Genomic DNA, 23,130 nt, shown 5'->3' with positions numbered 1-23,130 from the left:
AAATTATCTGAGTATGAGGTCACAATGGTATAGCCGGGAATGAACTCGCTGACGAGCTTCCCCTCTTTGCAGCTTCCACTAGAATGTTAAGACCGGAACCTTGTATGGCGGTTGGTTCACACACCATAAAGATCTGCTCGGCAAGGAGGAAAGAATAGGCAAGGAGAAGAATCGGCAACAACTCTAAGGCATGGACGTGTCTAATGAGTGGTTACAACCAGGAAAGGTTCAAAATTTTCATTCTGCACTGGCCATTGTAAGAAGCACTTATTTAACATTGATCTAGCCTCTTATGCAAATTGCCGGTTCTGCGACATGGAGCCGGATACTTGCTAGCGCCTGTTGATAGATTATACAGCAGTCTGTAGACACTGGATTAAGGCCCTTGGATCCATGTTTCCGAAGAGGGAACACATCGCCTCAATTGCACCCAGCAGTATTTAATATTGGAATTTATCAATGTGCTGGGGCTTTTAGAGTCGTAGTAATAGAGGGAGGCCACGATAGCCCTTAGGTCGCGGTTCTAACTTCATTTATTATACTATATCTAGCTATCAGCGTCACATTTAAAGCAGCAACATCAGTTAGGATCGAATCAAGAAATATATACAATTTTTCTCAATATCGTTCAAAAATTCTGTCTAACGTCTAAACTACAACCAACAACAAAACAAAATTATACACTTGAAGAAGCGCAAGCACTTTTTCAACAGCTTGTTTTGTGATTTATTGGACTCAATTAAGTTTACTAGGCTAACAAGCACCACAAAAACGACGTGCAAAGCAAAAATCGAACGAAGGCAACACAACAATCGTGAATTATGTGCGAAGTATAACAACGAGCACATCGAAAATTGTAACAGCAGAAACATAACGGTACACATATACTATATATATGTTTGTATGTCGGTACCTTGCAATAAAGAATTGTGCGCGAATTCGTTAACAACGAAAATGCTAACAAAACACCCACTTAACTGAACACATTTAAATGAGCGCACACTTGCATATACACACATATATATTACATATATGTATGTATGTATGTACATATGTATATGCACTTGCGATAATCTATTACCGGTGTGTTTTTGTTGTTTGTATACTCCCGCTTGTTGCTGTTAATCAGCCCATATTGTAGTCCATTGTATTGAAGTGGGAGCACACATTGTAGATTGTAGGTTATGTCGAAATTTTTGGATGCTTTTTTGAATGCACGCTCGGCACGGGCGAGTGCGTGCTGCCACATATTTATATACACACATTTATTTATTTGTGTATCAGTTGCATATGAGTGTTAGCTTGGTTGTATCGACCGACTAAAAACAGTCAATAACCGCAGACATCTTCTGTTTCAAATACTACATATATAGTCATTACAGACACGTTAAAAATTTTAGCATTCTCTCGTTATACCTTTAATATAAATGGTGTAAAACTAACTTTACCTTGATTTTGAGCGGTCAATTTGTATGGCAGCTATAAGCTATGGTGGTCAGATTTGAACAATTTGATCGGTTATTGCACTGTTGTCTTGAATAATAATCTGTGCCGAATTTCGTTAAGATATCTTCGCAAATACAAAAGTTTTCTTTACAAGGACTTCATTTTGATTGATAGATTGTATGGAGGCTATATTGTATAGTGATCCGATAGCCTTTGAGGTATCAAAGATAAGACAGATAAAGTTATAAAGTCGATTGAATGTTTAAAATTTTAATACTAGGTATATATAGTATAATGACCGATATAACCGGTATAAAGTCAATAGGCAGGTCGACAATTTCTATGTCCGTATATGGAGGCTAGAGAATGTTTTGACCCGATTGAACCCAGTTTTGACATAATCCTAATTTCAATAATATATTTCACAGATTGAAAATTCATCCTCCAATTTCGACCAAATTTATACTAAAACAAAAAAAACATATACCAGACAGTTGCTTAAATTTCTCCCAACACTGTACGCACATAAATTAAAACACGCTTACATTTATGTAAAAAAAAAACATATGTTTATTTTCGTACCTAAAGCTGAGTTCAGCTATATGTATACTATATATAGTAGATATGAGTATTGTTTGCTAACATATCGAGATTCTCCTGCACGCATTGGTTTACTCATCTCACGTTTTTGTATTAAATTGACTTTGGCACGTTCACTCCTCGTCGATTGCGCATTGTTATTGTACTTAGTGGGTTATGTGCAAGCACGTGAAATTGCAACACTGCAAACATGAAAGGGAAAAAATTATCAAACATTTCAACAAAAACTGAAAAGATGGAATAAATTAAGTTATATTTAGAATCGGTTGCGTTAAATTCGAACAAAAAAAAATAAATAAAAAATTTGAAGAATAAATTAAAAAAGAAAAAAATTAATACATCACAAAAAAATTAATAAATTAAAAACGGAATTAAAAAACAAAAAAAAAAATTATGAAGTAAAATAAAAAACAAAAAATTTAAAGAATATATTTTTAAAAAAACTAAAAGAGATTAAAAATTCGAAAAAGACATATATTTAAAAAAGTTTTTTTTTGCGAAAAACAAAAAAATTAATTTTTTAAATAAAATTTTGAAATAAAATAAAAAAATTTTTCGATTTTTTAATTTAAAATAATATTATGAAAAAAATTAAAAGTAGTCACCAACAAAAAAAGTAGTTCACTTGATATTTATTTCTGAAATAAAAAAAAATTATGGTTAAAATATTATTAATTTTTATTAATTATTCAAAAGTTCTTAATCGTTTCTACCAAATATAATCAATTTTTAAAAAAAAAATTCAAAAAAAGTCACGAAAATTAAAAATCGTTTAAAAAAAATATGATTTATTTTTTTCGAAAATGAAAATAAACAAAAAAAAAACGATAACTATTAAAAGAAGATTATAAAAAAAAATTAAAAAAATAAACATATCATAATAAAAAATTTTAAATCTTATTAAAACAGCATCAATAAAAAAAATTATCGGGATTTTTCTAATTTAATGGAGGAAAAAATTTGAAAACTTTTAAAATTTTTTAATTTAATAAAGTATTTTTTTTAATTTTAAATGTGAAAAAAATTTCAAGACCTAAAAAAAAATTTTTAAAAAGATGAAAAAATTGAAAAAAATGTAATAATTTTTTTAATATATAAATTTTTAAATTTTAAATGTGAAAAAAATTTAATAATTTACATTTTAAAAAAATTTTATATAATTAATAAAAACAAATTAAAAAGATTAAAAAAAATTTAATTAGTTTTTTTTTTTTAATTTAAAATTTTTTTTTTAAAAGTAAAAAAATTAAACCCATTTGTTTCAAATTATACTTTGAAAGTTCTGGTCTAGAGCCTACAGATATTTATGAAGAAATTGCATTATTAGAAATTAAAATTTATATTTACAAATTTAGGAATTATTAAAGATAAAACAGGAAATATTACAGCAGCATTTGAAAAAAAATAATAAATTTTGTGAATAAATTTAAAATTGGAAAACAATTTACAAACATTCTATGAAATAAAATAGCACAAAACATTATTTAAGGCTTTAAACCCCTTAAGGCAACATACCCTCATAAAGACTGAATATTTTTGCTCTAATTAACTAATATTTTAGATAACCCTTTTTATTAAGTAATCGCGAATTTCATTTATTATAGCACAAAACATTTTTATTTATAAATTTGAATATTTTTTTAAAGAAAAATTTTAGAAACCCTTTTTAAAACTATTGTCCTAGTTACATTTATTGCAACCAAATACCAGCATGCTTTGGCTTGTCACACATAATGAACAAATTGAAATTATAATGACTATTAATAAGCATTCAATTATATTTGTATGTGTGCAAAATGAAACGTATTAATAACAAACCACAAATTGCAAATCATTCCCGCATAAACAAGCGATTAAAAATCAGTTAACAAATTAGCGCCTTACAAAACCAGCATTTAATTTAGTATGGTGGAGAGCGAAAGGAAAAATAAAGATAGTAAGGGCAGTAACGTTGCAGTTGGGCTGAAGTGAACTTCTAAAAATAATACATAATTCGAAATCATTACTCGTGTTTACATATATCTCTACGCAGTAAACACTATTGAACACCCTCATATATGTTCTCATATACCGCAGGACTTATATAATATGAAGAGAACGACATTCATTCAAAAATCTACCCAATCTATCCCTTAATGAAACTAACCGAAAAAGTTGAATACCAGCTGGCATTGCTATTCTTGAGTAAATTTATAGAAAAATGGATGATGAGAAAGCTGATGGATCTCTTGTAGGTATCTTTTAAAAGAAAAACTATTACCATACCAATGATTTGTATGTAGTTTTTGAATTTCTTAACAACTTACTATAAGGTCTAGTTAAAATAAATATAGCCGCATTGGCAGAACTGGAAAGATATAAGGTATTGCAAAAAGAAATCTATTATTTTTGCATTAAAATGAAGGCTTCATTTAACATATCAAATCTTCACAGTTTTGTTCGATAACCTTTTGCCATTTTAATGGTTTTTGTTCATAATGCCATACTCATAGAGACCCTCAACCGCATAGGCAAATAACAAAGGCAGACGTTTTCACAAGATTCTCTTAAGGCGAATTTTTTGCCAGCTAAACCATCTACCATAGACAGAAAGAGGTAGTATTCACTTGGCAAGAGGTCCGAACTAATCCATAAGAATATCCTAACCAAGCTTTTGGCGAGGCAAATATAACAGACTGAGGTAATCACAAAACTGTCTGAAAAGGGTATTTTATGAAATGTTATTTTTCTCGTACCTCCAGAGCCTCATTTAAAGAGCTCTTAAGTCAATTTATTTTCGTTATCTAATCGAAATTCCGTCTTAGAAGAGAGAATTAGTTCATTTTTATGAATGTTAAATTTGGTTACCTTTTAACAGTAACATAATAAAAGTTTACATATATCCATTGTTTTACTACGCTTCAGTATCTATCCAACAGCAAACAACCATCCTCAAAGTAAGCAACTGAGTTGACGAAAGCATTCTAATTATGGAAGCTCTTTTTTACTTTAAACGGGTGCTCTTTTCTCTTTTATAACTATTCTGAAGGTCTTGATAGGGGAGAATAACTTTGTTATCTTTGCATTTTCAGAGAGAAGTTTATGAAAAAATCGCTGATAGAGAGAACTCTAATGAATATAGCTCTTGAGGTTCATCTTAGTCCTTTATTTGTACTAATTCAAGCAAACATCGAAAGCTAATATTCGCTGCTCTTCTTCCTTTTCTATTCATCCTAAGACTATTGGACATTTTCTGCACAACTTTACTTAGTACGGCAAACTTTTACTGAGCTGACTATATTTATGCTTATTAAGGGTGATCCATTTCGAGGTTTTCTACTTTATTATTATTTGAAAAAACATTCTTTGGCCTTTATTTTTTTAAATTATTTCTATCAAATATTGGTCGCAGTTTTTCTGGTTGAAATGACAGCACTTCAATCTCTGCAAGTTGCGCTTCGTCTCAATTACAAAAATTTAGCTTGTTTACCCATTGAAATAGAGCGATGTCACTTGGGAGGGTCGAGCTGCTTCAGTTTGTGTACAAGCTCTATATGTACGCTTTCAATTTAAGATCTTGACGTAAAATGCATCAAGTCGTTCCATATGTCTTCTTCTACGTATAAGATCATTATCAGATACATCAGATATATGAACATCTTTGTGCTACACTCAAAATCATATGTCAAAATGTCCATATGTCAATCAATGTGTGTTAAGTTTCGGTTTGCTTGGCGATTTTACATTAACACGAAAAGAAGTATTTGAGTGTCAAAAAGTATTCAGTGAAGGTCGTGAAGTTATCGAAAACTTGCCTCATGTATATTAATGACGATTGCATCGAAAAAAACTAAAGAAACAGTGCATGAAAATCTCAGCCATTCTATTCGCCAGATTTGACTCTCTTCGACGTTTGTTTGTTTTCGAAAAATCCGCTTCTGTGAATGCGCCATAAGGCCAGAGTAACTACAATGGCAATAAAGAAATAAGCAAATATCAATTCGCGACTTTATTGATTAACCCATTTCAACTTGTGTATTGTGCTCATAGCAGTTTATTTTATAATGACAGCAATAGTTGTGAAAAGTAATTATAATTGATGATTTGAAAATATTTGCTCTACTTTTTGCAGCCAATATAATGTCTTTCACAGTTTTTATGCGCGATTGCTTACCATTTGACTTCCAGTTTTTTACTACATACCATATGCATATGATTAATAAATGAGCTGCAATTGGTTCTCCTGAAAAAAATTCTTTAAAGCTGTGACATTATGTCCATTTCACTTTATTGTACTCCGTTTGATTGATCGTTTTTATGAAATTTTGTTAAGTTTTCTATAAAAAAGTGCAAACATTCCGCAGATTTTTACCGTCACCCGTGTTCACCAACTATTGTTAATTGTTAACCGATAATTGTATTGTAAGTTTTTATAAAAACTCGATAAATTAGCACAAATGTTAAAAAAAGTAGGGCAGACAAGAATAAATTTAGATTAAATGAAGGCGTGTACAATAATAGGTTCAGAACAGGCACTCCCAATTTAATATATGTATACCTGGAGACATTGAATAACTGTTGTACTGATTTAAAACACAATCGAATTGTTGCCAGAAATATGCTATATGAGTATTTTATGAGTTTTTTTCTAGATCAAATTTTAAGTTTATAAAGTCAAGACTTTGAATGTCAGCAGCAAAATTTTTAAAATCTAGAGCCTTTGTTGTTTTCTTTATGAAAATTTATTTTTATATCCATTTTTGTTGAGATATTATTCTTATTAAAGAAACAAAAACGTAAGTGTGGTTGTAAGTTATTTTACGATAGCAAACTTTGAAACTTTGTACTGGATTTTCAAATAAACATTAATAAGCATTATTGGAAGTTGAATACATTTTTCGTCAGTTATTTCTTTGTTGTTTTGAAAAAATATAAGCCAGTATCTGTATAAAATAACGAAGCTTTAAGATTACCGGAAACGTATTAAGCGAGGCTTTTACAACGTGCCTAAATGTAGGCAATTGAGTTTCAGAGCTCAGCTTGGCTTTTAAGCACAGTCACAGCATAAGCACGAACCTTAGACAGTTTGAAAGGCAAAAAAAAAATGTTTATTAAATTTATGAGTGTGACCATAACTAGTATACATACATACATATGTTGTAGAAATTGTTTATTCCAAGTAATTTCTGCATTTTTCTTTAAAAAATCCTGAGCAGATATTGCCTGCTTTGCATTGAATAATATTAATTTTCAAAAGCATTTTTATAAATCTCGACTCATTAGATATATAATGTGCTTTTTACTTCATGTAAATAATCATGTATGGGAAAATATTTTTTAAGCAAATGAGGATTAGATTCGGAATAAAATTAGAAAAAATTTTGGGCTTATTTTAGAAAATGAAATTAAACGTCGTTGTTGATTTCTTAGCAGTAGATTTCGGGTTCAGTACCTTCAAGTTGAGTAGATAGCAGCTTTCTTGAATATTAATGCTTTCTTCAATTAAACTGAAGCCGATTAATGAGTATTGGTAAGCGAAAAACAAAAACTAATTATTTTCATACGAAATTCCAAACTTCTTGGCGAGACAAGCTAAAAAATTTTTAAGGGATCACATGGGTTTCCTCGGCTAAAAAACAGCTCTTTTCAACAATTTTTTTTCTCATATAAAAAATGCAATATTTTATTAGAATTTTTTATTGTTACAATATATTGTATTGTATAACAAAGAAATTCTGAAAATTTTGAAAAAAAAAAATTTTAAACTCGGTCATTGCGACGCCATTTTTGGTGACCCCCCGGAAAAAAATGCGCCCGCGTTGGTAGGATAACTCCATACAGGATCATCTAAAGTGAAAAAGTACGCATTTTAGTTAAAACCTAAACTTACAACGCGAACGAAGGAAAAAAAACTGAAAATTGAACTTTTACAAAGAAATGAAAATTTCGCGAAATTTTTTTCAAATAGTTGTAATTGAAAAAAATCCTTCGTCCTAGTCTTTAAGAATTGTATTTCAAAAGCCTGTGTAAAATTTCATTAAGATCGGTTCAGTAGTTTTCTAGAAATCCTGCCAACCGTTTTCAAAAACATAGTTTCGAAAAAACCACGTTTAAAGACAGTGCACTTAGCCTAGCTAGCCGCGAGCACACAAATTCTCAAGGCTGTATCTCTGAAGTATTATAAAAAAATCGAGTTTTTGAAACCCGTAAATCCATGTGACCCCTTAAAGAGAAACACGAACTTTTTCTTACAAAATTCGATTGCGTTGTTCAATAGAGGGTTTTATATTGGTCAAAGCGACTTCCAACTTATTGTCACAATTTTTGTCGTAATCTTTAAAATAGGTCCCATTTTCGGCAATTGCTTCTTCATTGGCTTTAAATTTATTTCTCGGCATAGAAATTGAAGTGTTATTCTCTCAAAAAAAAGGCTATGGAGGCCTGGTACCAAGAATATGTTTAATGCAAAGTAAAAAAAAGACCAACTCGGCAATTTCGCCATGACCTTCATAGATTTATGTAGATAGAATTATGTTGTCTTAACAAAACACCCTTTACTATTTCTGGCATTGTTTTTCCATAATTTTATCTCTTAAATGTCAGCTATCTTGAGAACTCCATTTAATTGTGTTCTCATTCTTTATTGGAGTTTTTCGTTGTTTTTTGTTTACTTAATCTGTCTAGTTATAAATGCAGTTCAATAAGTCCTATTGTCTACAGCGCTTGGTTTTGGATCAGTTTGTTCAAGTACTCTTGGAAAATTACACATTATGCACAATATGAAGAAATCCGGGAAATCTGTTGCAGAAATTGCTGTTTTATTAAATTGTTGCCGGTAAATGGTTTATAATGGCCAAAAACATTTAAAACCCAAGGAGGTATATTTAACGAAAACCAAAAAAAAAAACAAAACTACAACCACCGCGAAAGAAAACAATTACTCAAGATAGAGCCATTGTCCGAAAAAGCAAGGCCGACCCGTTTAAGTCTTCAAGACAAATAATGCAGGAAATCAATGAAAAATGTGAATTAAATAAATCGCGGAGAACTGTTAGAAGACGATTAAATGATGCACAACTTTTGGGCGCCTGAGTCCACTTCTTCCACTTCTGTCAAAGCGGCATATTCAAAATTGGCTACATTTTGGGAAAACACATAGTGATAAAGACCTTATTTTTGAAAAAATGTACTATCGACGGATGAAACGAAAATTAATAGAATGCATCCTGATGGTATAAGTACTGTTCATCGTCCTAAAGGACAATCGCAAACACAAAAGAGACGATAAAACACGCTTGATAAACGTACTAATTATTCGCATTAACAGGAAAATGGATCGGTATCAATATTTAGACAAATTAAGGAACGAAATGGAACAATTTGATTTTGATTATATGCTCTTTCGCTGGACTTTTATGCAGGATGATGGCCCTAAGCACATAGCGAAGGTCATGAAAGATTGGCTCAAGAAAGAAAAAAATAATGTTTTGGATTGGCCAGAACAAAGTCCTGACCTTAATTCAAAAGAAAATGTATGGAACGATGTTAAACTTAAAATTGCTGCTAAAAATTTATCCAATTTTATTCATTTACGGGAAGGTATTAAGGAAGCTTGGTACTCCTTACCAAAGAAGAGATGCGAGAAGCTCGTAGAATGTATAGTACACAGACGTGATGCTGTAATTGAAAATCGCGGATATGGTACCAAGTATTGAAAGCATAACTATATTATGGCACCAAACCATTGATTTGATTTCATAAATGTCACATGATTTTTGCAGGATTGGTAAATTGTGCTATTTGAATATCCAAATCAATTTAGAAGGTGTTCAAGTTTTCCAATTAATACTAATTATTCGCAATTTCTAATTTTTACTTAAATGGATAAATTAATAAACAAGTAGTCATATTTCTAGCCTTCTTTACTCTTATAAAGATCTTTGTCAATTGTAAAAGCTCTTATTGCTTCCTATGATTAAGTGTGCTATTTGCGTGATCATGGCTGTATGTGACAAGTACGGAATTTAAGTTTTAGTTAGTTAGTTAGTATTCTAAATTTTTGAACTCATTTTTTCTTCAAAAATTTGCGCTACTCAAATTCTCTAGAACCTAATAAGCGGATTCAATTTTAGGGGCGGTCATTTGTAGAAAAACCAAATTGTTGGGATATTGTTCTGAAATTTTGCACATTTCCTCAAGAAGTTGCTCATATGTTGGAACCGCCGATATCGAGGATATATCCACCATACAAATTAATAGATCAAAATCAAGATAAAGATGATTTTTTAATCTTTTCGGCGCAGTCAAAACCAAACTAATAAAAAAAAATTCTTACACAAAATTTTATTGCTTTGCCACTAGAATATTTCTGCTGTGTGTACTTAAGCTTTGAAGTTGAAATTCTTTTTTTGGGACCAGACAGTCACCCATATTTTCTTGTAATCCTAATTTTGATGTCTTGCGCCTCATCAATGAAACATTGAAACTATTTTTTTTTTGACACCTCCCAATATCTCGACTACTAACAAATCTTAATTTTTGCATAATAAATACGACAATTTAAATAATTTTTGAGTATTCGTTTTATTGTCGCGTTACAAAAAAATTCATTTATTATACATTTAAAAAAAATTACATAAAAATGATATATTGTACATCATCTTCTTCACTTACATACATACGTTCATTATAAATATTATTTTGTTACAAGAATGGTGGATATATGTACGGCAATGAAATTTTAAAGCTTGCACACAATACTTAACGTACAACAACCAATAATACAATAAAAATATGAATACAAAAACAAAAAAAAAAAAATAAAACTAAAAATAAACAATACAAACTTATGAACTACTTTGATGGACATTGGCGGTAAATAGCTTCAGTTATAAAATATTCGAAGGGTACAAAGCATTTGGCGAGTAAGTTGTAGGCAGTTAGTAAGTATGGAAGATATACGTGGAAAAAATATAGTGGCTTGAAGTGTCAACTGCTGCTGCTGGTGAACGAACGCAATTAACGCAGCCGAAAAGTGTTGTACTCAGCTGGGAGCGCTGCTTCGGCACGCTCAATAGTGGCCGCCATAGTGACCGCCGTGGTGTCCACCGTAGTGTCCGTCGTAGTGAGCGTTGTAGCCGGCGCCGCCACCATAATGACCGCTATACTGGGGCACGTATTCGTATTGAGCACCATGACCGTAATCGTCGTAGTCGTAGTGGATGGGAGCAATGGGGGCGTATGGTTTGGGGGCTGCAAGTGAAAAATGGTGGATTTGAAGAAAATTGTATAACAAATAAATTGCAAAATTAAGAGGTGGAAAGCGGTTGTTGAGGGAATATACATATAATTTGCTGATTTGTTTACAAATAAATATTTATATAAATTTAGTAACAACAGCTAGTGCATATAAAATACTCCGCTCTATAATTTGCATATATTTAAAAATCAATTTTTTTTTTTAATTTTTTAGCATAATTTTTTTTTTAATTTTTTTTTATCTTTTTTGTATATTTTTTTTTTTAATTTTGTTAAAATTTTTTTTTTTTTAATTTTTTTCAAGTTTGTTTTGCAATTTTTCTTTAGCTTAGTTAAAATTAATTTGACCTATATTTATACGAAATTTATGCGCCAATATTTTCTTAGCAATGACAATTTTTCTTTTGTCCTCTGCCGGCGCAAGTGTCTATTACTTTGCACAAATTTATGTTGCTCGCTGTGCAAATCGCTTAAATTGCGCAGTGCGCACATCAGTTGCCTAATAGATGGCAAAAAAAATCGCAAGCATGAATAACAAAAACAGCAACAACTCTACTTGTCTCTAAACTAAAGCAATGTCATCTATGCTCATTGGGGAAAAAAGAAACTCGGCGAAGCTGGCAAGCCGCTGCAAGAGCTACAGTTCACTGCCTACTCCGCCGTTTTTGTTGTTGTGCGTTTTCGCAAATAGCGTACAGCAATAACAACAAATAGGTAGTAAGCTTGGGCAATTCGGTGGCATGATGACCGTTGTTTGAATTTATTTCAATTTATTTATGACGTGCTTTTGGTGTTGCGTTGTGGAAATTTGATGTTGCGTTATGTGTGTGTGTGTATATATGTATGTATTAGTTGTCTCACATATATATGTGTCTTAATTATTAAATAAATTTTGCTTATTGTGTGATTTACTCATTAATTTGACTATAAAATAATATTTTTTTTTTGGAAAAATTATTTTTTTGTTTCGTAAAATATTTTTTTAGGATGTTGATGAGTGAAAAAGAATGAAAATAGTTATTCAATTCAGAAATTTTGAAAAAAAAAATTTCAATGGAAAGTGCTAGCACCAAACAAAAAGTGGAAAGAGAGAATTTTATTATGAAAAATAAGCTAAATATCGCATAACAAGCAAAATAATTAACTTTGGTGACAGCTTTTGTTAGAGTGCGCTATCTTAATAATTTATTAAGAGGTTGTAGCATTGTTTTGGACAATAATCTGTGCCAAATTTCGTGAAAATATCTTGTCACATAAGAAAGTTTTCCAAACAACGATATTAATTTCAACGATCGGTTTGTATGGCAGCTATATGTTCCAGTTAAATGATCTGAAAATTTTGCATGAAGCTGGTAACTTTCTATTTGGCAATACTTCGCGCAAAGTTTGGTGAAGATTTCTTGTTAAATGAAAAAGTTTTCCATACAAGAACGTGATTCCAATTGCTCAGTTTATATGGCAGCTATATGTTATAGCGGTCCCATTTAAACTATATACTTGGAGATTGACGCGCTGCTGTGGACAATATTCTTTGCCAAATTTTGTTAAGATATCTTGTCAAATGAAAAAGTTTTCCATACAAGCATTTGATTCCAAACGTACATTTTATATGGCAGTTATATGCTATAATTGTCTGATATCGTCAGTTTCAACAAATAAGCAGTTTCTTGGTGAGAAAAGCACGTGTGTAAAATTTTAGATCGATTTCTAAAAAACTGAGCGATTAGTTTGTGTATTCATAGACTTAAGGATAAACCGGCGGTTAAACCAAATCGACTCAGGTCTCTGACTTGGCTTTTCATGTCTATTGAAGATACAAAGAGTAAATGTTGGTTTGATAATCAATTTAATTTCCTGACAAGCATCCTAACAAGTATACATTTTTTTAAAAAATCTTTATTAAAGAGCTGCAAGCCACTTAATCAACACAGAAAGCTGATTTTAGTAGTCTAGTAAGAGTGGTTGCTAGTATTTTATTATATTTAATATAAACTAAATGCCATTAGAATTGAAAATTCTGCTTTATTTAAATTATTTTATTTTTTTAAATTATATAAATGCAATTATATAGCCAAAAACCCCATTTAAAATGACGTTATCTAAATATATACCCAAAAGTTCAAAAGACTTAAGCAACGAACTTGCTCCTCATTTAGGCAATCAACGAACGTAACACTTCAACAAACATAATAAACCAACAATGCTTAAGATAAGTTAAACTTTTATCAAAAAAGAAGAAACAAAAAAAAAACAACAATAATAACAAACCACTTGATTTGCCTACTAATAATTCAACAAAAACTTTTCCCATCGGCGCTAGTAGCAACCAAACTGTGAAAGACTCTGAAAGTGATACGAAATTTAATTGCAAAGGGGGGCGTAAATTTCCAATATTGCCAAATATGGTGCCTGGTGACAGCATTGGGAAAAATTTATAAACCAACAACAACAAGAAAGTCAGTGTTGGTGGAAAATATGCGTTCATTTTGATTGCCACACAGCTGGTGGAGCTGAGGAAAGCTATAAGTTATATAGGTTTGTGTGTGTATGTGTGAATGCGAAATGCAGAGCGTTGAAATGTGTAATTTTATACAGTAATTAATTAAACGCAGATTTGGCTGATGAAACAGTTGGCGTCACAATTGATTTATTTTGCGCTACTTTTTAGACTGAAGTGCTATAGTTTAGAGCTATAGTTGTTGTTGTTTGATGCAAAGAAATTAAATATGGTCTAATATAAGCTAAGCTAAGCTACGTTTATTACTTCAGCGCGTGTTTGGCAAGAGTGTCACATTTTTTATATGCAGAAAGGGCTGAGACATACGGATATATATGTATGTATATATATCTCTACATGACTATGAGAAATTAGCAGTTTTCTAGCTAGCGCATAAATGTGTCACCTGTCGCTCATTGTTCTGCCACAGCGCGCCTGCAAATAGGTTGTGTGAAAAACTTTTGTTTACATTGCACATATTTCTTTCAGCTCAGAAATTTCGCAAATTTTTTTCTGCTGCTTATTACATAGTTGCGCCCACAACTTCTCGGCGCAACTAAGCGAACTGCAGTTTCTTTATAATTACAGATGTTGCTTGCTTCTTTTATTCTTTTATGTTTCTAGCAATATTTTATGCTAATCTGGGAACCCACAAACTGGCTGCGTAAGATAACAAAAAGGTGGTGAAGTAATCTGGGCGGGTAATACGCCCAGCGACGCTGGTAAATGCAGCAAATGAAGGTGAGGGGTGTTGCAGTTGGGCGTTTGGGAGGCTGTAGTTATGAGGCTTCGGCGCTTGTAAAGTACACTTCTTAAATAACTTTTTGGTAGTGGTGGGAAGTTGGAGTATCGAAGTGAAAATGAAAACAATGAAATAGTAAATGAAATAGAAGGGTTCGCACAGAAAAATGCAGGTGGCGAGAAGAATGTGTGAGCTCTATGGTAATTTGTAAAGGAAATTATTAATGGTTTTTATAACAAGACTTTGGTGGAGGGTTGAAAATGTTTTTATATAAATATTTTTTTTCTTTTTAAATAAATTTTGTTTAAGAAATTTTTTAGTCTGATGTTTGCTTGAAGTAAATTAATTGCTTTAAATTAATTAATATAAATGATAATAAGCTGAAAGTTTTTGCAAGACTTGATAAATTAGTTTTTATGCTTTATGTAGAATATTTATATTATTTTTTTATAGTTCAATACAACTCTTCATCTTATAATTTATGTAATAAAAGCGAGAATATTATTGCAAAGCATTTTTTGATGCTTTTTATCATAAACTTCAACCAAAGTGGTACTGTTTTTAATAAAGATAAATGTTTTTTTTTTGTTTCCTTCGGTTTATATTTGTTATTATATTGTCAGAGAAAATATTAAATTAACTAAGTTTTTATTTTTTTATTTCGTCTTAAAATGCCTTTATTTAATGTGTAAAAATCAAACTTATTTCAATAAGAAAGCTTTAAGCTTATTTGAAAGCTTTTCGGTAACTAGGAAGTTTTTGACCGTTATGTTAGAAATAGTACGAAAATGGCGGAAATGGCTTATTTATTGGAAGAAAAATCGAAATTATTTCAATAAGAAAGCTCATGCAAAAGCTTTTCGGTAGGAAATAATTCAAAAATGATGGAAATGGCTTATTTATTATAAAAAAAATCAAACTTATTTCAATAAGAAAGCTTATTTGAAAGCTTTTCGGCAATTAGGAAGCTTTTTACCGTTAGCCAAGAAATAGTTTAAAACGGTGGAAATTTGTTATTTATTTGTAAGAAGAATTAAAATTACTTAAAGGAAAGACTTAAGCGTATTCTAAAGCTTTTCGGTATCAAAGAAATATTTACCGTTAGACAAAGAATCGTCAGGAAATAGATTTACTATATTGAGAACTGTAGTTTTCTCCCAAGAAAATCAAAATTCTTACAATATGAAAGCTTTAAGTTTAACCAAAAGCTTTCCGGTAAAAATAAAGTATGCAGCTGTCGACTGGATATATTTGGAATATATTTTTTTGAAGTAGCTGAAATTTATTTCTACCCAAAATGTCTCTTTTTATTGTAAGGAAATCAAAACTATTACAATATGAAAGCTTTGCGGCATATAAAAAGGCTGGAAGTAAGCGCGTTTTGAATTTCATGCAATTTTTTTCCTCCTAAAATAGGCTTTTCCCCGCTAGAAAATTGAAAATTGTTTTTATATAACAGCTTTAAACTCATAGAAAAGCATTTAGGTAACTGAAAAGTAATTACCGTTAGGCAGAAAATAGTTGGATATGAAAGCTTTAAGCTCAACGAAAGCTGTTCGATAACTAAAAAATATTTATCGCCAGGCTGTTTACAATCTGTTTTACTCATTTGCAAAGCTTTGGGTGAATAAATAGTATTTACCGTTAGGCTAGTAAGAATTAGAAAATATTTATTGTGTATTTTGAATTGTCGACAAATGTTTGAGTCTAGAAATAATATTATTTAGTTGAAGAAAGCTTTTGAAATTTTTTCGATATCAATTAGAAGGTGGTTTGGTCATTATAGAATTGCTCTAAAATCATAACTATAACAAAATTAGTTTATTGAAATTGAATTTAAAATTTTTGTGCTTATATTTTGACAAAAAGCTTTGAAGCAAAGTATAAAAAGCTTAAGAAGAATACTTGGTTTTAGTAAACTACTTTTAAAAATTATAAAAAATACTTTTTTGAATTTTGTTTTTAATCAATTAGTTATAACTTATAACAATATTTAATAGTTTTATTTTAGAGAAAGTTTCTTAAGTCGACTTATGCACTTTTCCATAGTAAATTTCTTTTAAAAATTATAAAAAATAATTTTTTGAATTTTTCCAAATAACTTTCAAGTCAATATTTATTAGTTTCATTTTCCAGAAAGTACTTGAAGTCGACTTATGCACTTTTTCCTTAGAACCGCAGTTTCTAACTTTGTACTCTAGAACTTTCGTTCAATCTCTGAACTCAGCAACGCTAAACGTTCACTTCGTTGCATCGCTCCACTAACAGGAAATTGCAAATTATTTGTTTTACAAGAAAAAATACACAGAGCAAAGTGTTCGACTAAAATAAATTATTTATAAGTGAGTCATAAAAAAACGCGACTTTCATATGAAACTAGATAAATGTGTTAAACAGGCGAGCGATGCTTTGGATTGTCACGTTGAACTAATGAAAACAGATGTATAACATATAATCTAGATTGATTTTCGCGCTGATCTTTTAGACATTTTAATTGCATTCGTATTCTTAGCAATTATGCATGAGTGCTTGACTTGTGGGAAAATAAATGAGTAATGTTTATATGTGTGTGTGTGGATACAATTAAGATGACTAAGGCATATACTTTAAGTATATACTGCACTGATATATGGATAAGGCATACATATATAGTTTACTGCACCATAAACATTATATATAGGTATATATGTATGTAGATATATATGTGTGTGTGTTTGGGAGGGTGTGTGAGTTACATGCTGTAGGTGGCTGTTTCATTTACATTTCATTTGTACTCATTCCATATTAGTAATGATAATCATTCCTATAGTCTGCTTCGACTGATTCGTCTGGGCGAAATTTGAGCATTTGATTATTGATGATATGGGCGTGGCGGCGCAACAACTTCACCATGCGATATGTGTTAATGCCTGTGCAGGGAAAATTATGTAAATGAATGAATATAGATGAAGATGCAAATGCTGCTGTTACTATTGTTGTAATGAATTAAGAATGCTGAGTGATAGCAGGTGGCAGTTTATGTATGTATGGAATATGTGATTTTGTATAGATAATTTATATAGAAATAGGTGAAGGGCAGCTATAGAAAATTATTTGAAGCGATTTTTTATAAAAGTCTTTGGGTGAGCAGTTATTTTTGGAAGATCTATTTTCAACAGCAATAGTGCGCAGATTTGTATAGTGGGCTAAAACTATAGACTTTAGTATGTGTTAGATAGGAAGAGGACTTTTCAAATGCAAATAAATGAGAGAAAATAGTGATAAGTTACTTAGAATTACTTTCTTAAGTATAAGTTTAAAGACATTTTTTTAAAATCAAGCTTCACAACTACTTTTAAATATAAAAAATTAAATTAGTTCTATTACTACTTCGAAAATATTAGTAAAAAAATTACGATTTTTCTTAAATATTGTTGTTATTGTTATTTTTATATATTTTTTTAATTTTTCGTTAAACTTCCACTTACCATACGGCGCTGGTGCTGGCACTACGACCGGCGCTGGCGCAACATGTGGTCCAGGTACTAACGCTTGTGCATGCACTGTGGGTCCAGATTTCGTGACAACAGCGTTGAAACCGTTTATGGGATCGGCAGTGTAGTCGACTGTGCGTATAGAGCCATCGGGTTCGACGAGTGAGTATTGACCTGACACAAGGAAAAAAAATGAAGCAAATAAATGGTTTAAAAAATGTGCAAGTAAGGCAAAACTTCATTTAAGTGATTTGAAAAAAAAAATATTTTAAAAATGGTCATATACAAAAAAAATATAAATATTAAAAAAATGATATTTTTTTGTTTTTGAAATTTATTTTTTTTTGTTTTTTAATACATCACCTTTTCGTTAAGACAAATTTGAAGCAAGTCAAAGTTTTGGATATTTTAATGAAAAAATTTAAAAATAAAGTTTTAAAAATTAATTTTTAAATACAGTTTTATGTTTTTTTTTAATTTTTGAAGTTTTAATTTAAAAATTTTGAATATGTTGATTGAAAAAGTTATATAAAAAACAGAAAAAAAAAATATTTAAAAAAGGGTTTAAAAATTATTTTTAATTTTTTTGTTTTTTAATTTTGAGTTTTAAATTTAAAAAAATATTTCTAGTTTTCTCTTTTGTAATTTTTGTTTTTATACCTTTAACACATTTTTTTGATTTAGCAGATTTTCAAGGAAGTTTAATATTTTTTTAAGTTTTAAAAATTTATTTTTAGTCTTTGTTTTAGAGTTTTTCATACCTTTCACAACATCACCATCGCGTGTTTCGTGTTGTGACTTCACATCGCCAGTTGTGTGATCGGCTACACCATAATTGAATGCGTATTTGGGGTGGTTCTGTGGCAAGAAGAAGGCAAAAATTATATTAAATCGGAATCGTTTTAAAATTTTAAGAAGAGTGAGCTATTGTTTATGGTCATAAGAAATTATTAGATTTTTCTAAATCAAATTTATAAGACATCAAATATTTTTTAAATAAAATTTTCAGAAATTTTACATATGTTTTTGAAAAAATTAATTTTTTTTTCAAAAATTTTAAATTTCTTCGGAACTTAACATCTTTCAAAAAAAACAATAAATACTTTCGAAAACAAAATATTTTTCAAAAACTAAATATTTTAGCATATTAAATTTTTTTAAATACATATATATTTTATTAAATATTTTTGAGATTAACGCTAAATGAAAATATAGAATAATTTTGAATTTTTTTCAAGGCATTACATTTTTCAAAAAAAACTATTTTTCAAAAACCAAATATTTTTCGAAAATATTTCCCACCGGTGAAGAAATTGTTTTGTTTCATTTTTTGTTTCTTTTTTTTAATTTTATACATAAAGTTGCCAAAACTTGTTTTGCAATTCTAATTTTTTTATATGTGAAAAAAAATCGGAAAAAATTTTTGAAATTATTTATTTTCATCAAAAGCATATTAATGAAAAATTACACGAAACAGTTTATCCTTTTCAGAGAATGTTTAAATATTTTAGAGAAATTCGAAAAAAATTTTGTTTTGGAAAAAGTTTCGAAATTATTTGCGCTTAAAGGATATTAATGAAAAATTACACGAAATTTTTTTCCTTTAAAATTTTCATTTAAAAATTCTCAGTATTATAATAATTTACCAAATTTTTTATAAATCTAACTTTGCTGTTACTATTTTTCATTATATTTTGTAAATTTTGTGCAAAACAAAATCTTTGAAACTTTTAACTCAACACTTCCTGTGCAGCATGACACACCACGGCGTATACGCAACTTGCTGAATGTCCAAAATTTCTTAAACTAACACACACTCACGTAGTAGTCGACAGCGTATCCTGGTCGCGCCAACACAGCGCTCGCATAGAGGGCGATCGTGAGAGCAATTATACACTTCAGACTTGCCATTTTTCAAATGAATTTATTTACGCTTATTTAAAATGTTGCAAACACAGGGTACCACAAAGGTTGCACTTTTCTCTTTCGATTGCAAGGAGAGGTTTAAGGGATTCTTAAGATTTGCTAAAATGAAAAATTAAATATTTTTTCAATAAATTTCTGTTGAACACACAATAAAATATTTTTTATAATTAATTTTCATGCTAAAATTGTGAAGGAAATTCGCACTTCAAGTATTTCGTTGGCACCACCGAATTGCACACTGCTGAATTGCCCGGAATACTGTGCCGATTCTGAGATCAAGTTTCCGTTAAATACACAAAACAAGCGCGCGGTCGTCTCGAAAACGCTGCGCAGCTAGCAAGTAAACTAGCATTTGGTCGCATGGAGTCGCAGCGCCGCAAACGTCAGCGACGTAGCGTAGCAAAAACAACAAGCGTCTGCTGTTGTCAGCGGTCGTGCTGCTCCCAGCAACGCTTTGGGCTGCTAGCGCCGCTTGACATGCGCCTAATGACGTCGTCGTGTTATGCAGCTGCTTGGAGGCTAGTTGAACGCGCGTTCTATTGTTCGCTTGCCGGTATTGCTGGCAGCGCTTCCACCGTCATGCCAATGCAAAGCTTATGCTTGTCATTCGCTGAAGCGTAACAGCGCGCTCTGAGTTTGCAGCAATTCTCTAGGCACTCATTGGTAATTAATATGCCATGATTTTCACCACAATGCGGCGTGTGGTGAGTTGGAATGTGAGTTATCGCGCGGCTGTGTGGTTTGTTACATTTTGTTGCTGCATCTGCTTTAGTTTTAATTGTACATTCCATGTTGTTGTTGTTATAGGTTTTATTATCATATTGAAATATGTACAATCGTAGCAGATGGGAGGTTGGCATATGTATTGGGTTGTGTGATATCCACATTAGTTTGCATTTGTATTAATTTGCTTGTGGCGATACTTGCGCTGACAGCATTCCATTGCTGCTCTATTTGTCAGATTAGTAAGAATTTTATTTGTGTCATAACATTGTCTGGGTCATGTCATAAAAATATATCAATCCTGTTTTATTTTATTTTTGATATTTTTTATCAATTGTGAAGTTTTTGATACAAAAAAAAAACGGTAATAATATCAGCCAAAAAATTTATAAAAAAAGTTTGTATTTTGTTTGTCAACAATGAAATTTTTTATTTGTATATTAATAAAAACAGAAAACCACAATTTTGTATTTTGTATTTTTTTGAAAAGGTATTTTATTTAATAAATAAACAATAATAATATGCAATACAAAATTTAATGTACTTTAAAAAGAGGAGATTTATTTTCAAAATTTGCCTTGATTCCGGAGCAGATCTCCTCCTCCGAAAAAGAGTGAGGATGATTTTTAACTTAAAATTATCACAAATCTTAAGAATGAAAATTAATATAACTATAGGTGACATCAAATAAATTTGAAGGAATGCTCAAAATTATAGCTTGGATAAATGGATGCTTTTCATAAAAAGTCGGTTTTTGTTAAAAAAAAAACTATACACCCATGTGACTTAAAAAAGCGAAATTATTTTCAAAAATTAATATTTGTAAATTTTGGGAGAATGCCCTGAAGTATGTATATGTGCATTCGACATATTTTGCGAAAAAATTGGTTTTCGAAAAACACAATGAAATTAACCAGTCAGTGTATTACCTTGGTTAATTACCTTGAAATTGCCAATAGTGTCCGTGAAGATTAAAATATAAATACGCAATTTTGTGTTATACAAGGTGCGTTCAAAAGTAAACAGGGATTTAAAAAAAAAAAACAAAACAAATAGTTTTTTCGGCAAAATCAATTTATTTTATTCAAAATAGTCTCCTTCTGCTGCAATACAGCTTTTTGCACAGTTCAAAATCATGTCGAACGAGTGTTTTAGCTCGTTGGCCGGTATGGTCGCCAGTATGCCGGTGCAAGCCTTTTGAATGGCCTCTACGTCTGCATAACGCTTTTCTTTCATGGGCAAATGCATTTTTCCGAAAAGGCAGAAGTCGCACGGTGCCATATCAGCGGTTAATAATTAAAATGTGATTTTATAATCGGTCACAAGCGTCAATCGATGAGACGGCGCGTTATCGTGCAACAAATGCCAACTTTCATCTTCGCGATATTCGGGCCGAACACGTCGAATACGGCACACCAAACGCTTCAAAACTCCAAGGTAGAATACCGCATTAACGTTTTGGTCGGGTGGAACAAATTTTTTATGGACAATACCCTTGGAATCATAAAAACAAATCGGTATTGTCTTCACTTTTGACTTCTCCATGCACGATTTTTTGGGTATCGTCTCGTCCGGTGCTTTCCATTCAGCACTCTGGCGTTTCGTTTCGGGATCATATTGGAAATACCACGTCTTGTCACCAGTCACAATATTCTAAATGAAGTTTTTGCCCTTTTTGACCTCTTTAATGATGTCCTTCGAATGTTGGATTGTGAGCAATTTTTGGTCGTCAGTCAATTTATGCGGAACAAACCGTGCACACACCTTTCGTAAGCCCAAATGTTCGGTCGAAATGCGATAAATCGATGTTTTGGAGAAGTTCAATTCCATTTCCATGAATTTCAATGACGATTTCGGCTGATTTCGATGTATTCACGCACGGTTTCGATGGAATTTCCGGTGATCAAGGATTTTACAAGCTGGGAGATTATCCTGTTTACTTTGGAACGCACTTTGTATATGCAGTAGTGGTTGGAGTTGTTACCTTTTGCTTACTGCTAAGGGAAACATATAAATATATATGTATATACTATATTCGACTCACACAACCTACAGCTCGCTAAAGAAAAAATAGAGCTACTACTGCTAACAAATAAGCACATACCGCTCGAGATAACCATGCAAACGACTATAGATATTCTTAGGACATAAAAAGCAGTAAACTACCCAGTTATATTAGTAGGCGTAAGACTGGACCCCAGATTAATCTTCAGGGTACAAATCCAGCACGCCGTAAGAAAGGCGGCGAAGATCACCTCCCCAGTGAGCCGACTAATGGCCAATATAGAAGGCCCCAGCAAAGAAAAGAGAAAGCTCCTAATGTCGACGACAAATCATCGTCCTATTATACGGAGCAGAGAGCTAGGCAGACGTGCTTAAAAAGGAAAACCGGCGTGAGGTAGTGGCCAGAGTGCACCGCACTGCAGCCCTCAGAGTTGCAGTCAGCCAGTGTTAGGCGGTGCAATATTTGTTATAAGCGGTAATGA

General features: G+C 31.3%; 2 protein-coding genes across 2 annotated transcripts in view; both read right to left on the bottom strand.

Annotated features, from left to right (window-relative positions):
• Window positions 1-23,130, bottom strand: part of LOC126760985 (heat shock protein 23-like) — a 450,653-nt gene that overhangs the window by 174,263 nt on the left and 253,260 nt on the right. The gene's annotated exons all lie outside the window — the stretch shown is intronic.
• Window positions 10,590-20,211, bottom strand: LOC126760981 (cuticle protein 7). Its single transcript, XM_050476834.1, has 5 exons — window positions 20,126-20,211; window positions 19,817-20,020; window positions 18,757-18,853; window positions 17,990-18,169; window positions 10,590-11,277 (listed from the first exon to the last, which is right to left on the bottom strand). The coding sequence occupies exons 2-5, from the start codon at window positions 19,904-19,906 to the stop codon at window positions 11,096-11,098; spliced, it is 549 nt and encodes a 182-aa protein (XP_050332791.1). The 5' UTR covers window positions 19,907-20,020; window positions 20,126-20,211; the 3' UTR covers window positions 10,590-11,095.

This window comes from Bactrocera neohumeralis, chromosome 6, assembly GCF_024586455.1.
Source record: "Bactrocera neohumeralis isolate Rockhampton chromosome 6, APGP_CSIRO_Bneo_wtdbg2-racon-allhic-juicebox.fasta_v2, whole genome shotgun sequence".
NCBI classification, from domain to species: domain Eukaryota; kingdom Metazoa; phylum Arthropoda; class Insecta; order Diptera; family Tephritidae; genus Bactrocera; species Bactrocera neohumeralis.
The sequence above is the reverse complement of the archived record's forward strand: the minus strand, read 5'-3'. Positions and strand labels throughout refer to the sequence as shown.